At 44.2% G+C, this 2,577-nt stretch overlaps 1 protein-coding gene across 1 annotated transcript; it reads right to left on the reverse strand.

The window, feature by feature from the left end:
• Positions 1 to 277: 277 nt before the first annotated feature.
• On the reverse strand, positions 278 to 2,362 carry LOC134643533 (E3 SUMO-protein ligase ZBED1-like). Its single transcript, XM_063495948.1, has 3 exons — positions 1,424 to 2,362; positions 995 to 1,247; positions 278 to 821 (listed from the first exon to the last, which is right to left on the reverse strand). The coding sequence occupies exons 1-3, from the start codon at positions 2,272 to 2,274 to the stop codon at positions 405 to 407; spliced, it is 1,521 nt and encodes a 506-aa protein (XP_063352018.1). The 5' UTR covers positions 2,275 to 2,362; the 3' UTR covers positions 278 to 404.
• Positions 2,363 to 2,577: the final 215 nt, after the last annotated feature.

A 2,577-nucleotide genomic window follows, 5' to 3' on the forward strand; every position in this document is an offset into this window, starting at 1 on the left:
CACCTAAAAATAGCTGAGGAAAGCCCTCAACTTATTGTGGCAGACCAAAAGACTGATATATAACAAAGAAAGTGACTTTATAAAGTCATTTATTGTTTAACAAACGTTAAACAGATGCAACCATTTACATACTGTTGTATTCTTTTGTAAAATAAGTGGAAAAATAAATACAAATAAAATCAAATAAATTAAGTGCTGCAAGTTAGCACATCAGAGTTGCTCTTTTCTGAGCAATACAGCACTGAAATTCCTCTGATTCAGATAATGAAAAATAAAACTGACATTGCAGTGCTGCAAGTTAGCACATCAAAGTATTCTTCCATCACAAAAAAAAGTGCTGAACATCAAGCAATCTATTCTAGTAGGCTACAAATGACACAGCAGCTATGCTGACCACATGTGTCTCATTTCTTCTTCCTCAGCCAGTCGCTAAGACACACCAGCCTGGTAACATTTTCTGGAAGCAAGGCTGCCCTTTTCTTTTGCACTATGTGGCCTGCAAGGCTAAAGAGTCTCTCACAGGGTACAGAGGTAGCTGGGGAGGCCAGGTACTTTTGTGCTAGGACTGACAGCTTTTCATAGACTCCTGAGTGAGCATACCACCACTGCAGGGGACAGTCATCAATACTGATGCTGGGTTCTGCTCTGTAGCGCTGCAGCTCTCCAGACTCAATTCCATCTTCTGAGTCAGAGTCAGACCCCAGAAGGAGTTCGCTCCTCCTCTTCTTCTGAGCTGGTCCATCATCCTCTGTGGAGGGCTGGAGACTATCTGCTCTTCTGGGCTCTGCTGCCTGGAGCATATTCTCCAGAATGGTCCACACCTGAATGAATGAATGAATGAATGAATGAATGAATGAATGATTGTGATTAAAACTAAGTGCTTTTTTTTAATTTTATTTAATCTTGTAAAGAACTTTGTGTTCCATATAATAAATAAAAGTTTGATTTGATAATGAATTGGACTCATTAGTCCAGCTTAACCTTATTGTCCTACCTGTTCCCTCTTTTCTCTTGGAAGACATTTCAAATCCTTAAACCGTGGATCCAATGCTGTGGCCACCTCGAACCATATCTCGTTGCCATTAGCTCGTCGTGCTGCCAGATCCTTCTGGAAGGCATTCTTGAACTTCACCACGTAGGCAGGATCATCATCAGTAATGTCCATGACACGGTACAGATGGCGAAAAGCAGGCAGCACTACAGAGCAAGAGACGTAGGCCTCACCACCCAGCAGCTCTGTCACATACCTGCAGAGGTGGAGAGGTTTGCTAAATAAACCTAGCTGGATTCATTTAAATCAAAGTGTAACTGATTCCCAATTTAATTGTCCTTAAAAGTTCCTTGTTATGTTCATTAATTTTGATTTTACACATGTAACAGTAGTTTATATAATTAAAATGGGAAGGTGTTTATTTGAACTTACTTGCATGGTTCAAGCAGGAGCTCCAGCCTCTGCAGTTTCGCCCACTCAGCTTCGGTTGGCAAGACCAACCTGTGGTTCTGTTGGTCCAACGTAGCCTGGACAGCCTCTCGGTTACATAGGAGGCGTGAGACCATTGCGAGAGTCGAGTTCCACCTGGTGGGTACATCCTGTATAAGTTGATCGCTCTTCTTTCCGAGTGCTACTTGTTGTTGGTTAAGTTCTGTGGTACTCGCAGGGCTTTGTTTAAAATGACCAACAATCTTGCGGCACTTTGCCAGTACACCGACAAAACCACTGCTATCGAGACATACCGTGATGGTCCTCTGGAGAATGTGAGCATTGCAGGCGATGTGCTCATATGGAAGTGCTCTCATAGCAGCCAGCATGTTTGCTGCGCTGTCTGTGCCAATGGTGGATATCTTGTTTTCAATACCCCAGTCATTTGCTACCTTGAGGAACTGTTCGGCGCATTTATCAGCAAAGTGCCTGGTTTCTGTTCTCATGACGGTCAGTGCAAATGAGTTGAGGTTCCACTCACTATCAATAAAGTGTCCAGTCACCCCAAAATAGCTGTGGTTGCCAGCTGAGGTCCAGTGATCTCCGGTTATAGCAACACAGTTGGGAGAATCCTCCGCCAAAATCTCAAGTTTGTTTTTCTTTTCGCCGTCGTACATTTTGCTGATTTTGGTCGTTACTGTAGTCCTGCACGGCGGCTTGTATGACGGGTCATTGGACGCAATTTGCAACACCTCTGTCAATCCTTCGTCCTCTACTATATTTATCGGCCTACAGTTCATCGCTATCCACTTGGCAATAACATTAGTCAGCCTGTCGGTCGCAGACTTGCTCATACGAGGGGTATTCTCTAGTTTTGTTTGGCGAAAAGCTTTGCTCTGGCTTGCTATATTGCTAACGTCTTCACTGCTAGCTGTTGCTGCACTCGCGGCTGGGTGCTTTGCGTTGAGGTGATAGGCCAAACTTGAGCTGCTTCGGTGGTAAGCAAACTCCTTCTTACACTCTAGGCAGACCACTTTACCTTTGTCAATGGTGCCGTCGGGGCGTTTATGAAATACAAATTTCCCGTTCACTGGGCCAACAACTCTCAGATGCGCCTCCATATCCACACTGTAAGCTAATCACCACTTCTCACCTTG

Source organism: Pelmatolapia mariae, linkage group LG15 (assembly GCF_036321145.2).
Source record: "Pelmatolapia mariae isolate MD_Pm_ZW linkage group LG15, Pm_UMD_F_2, whole genome shotgun sequence".
Taxonomy (NCBI): Eukaryota; Metazoa; Chordata; class Actinopteri; order Cichliformes; family Cichlidae; genus Pelmatolapia; species Pelmatolapia mariae.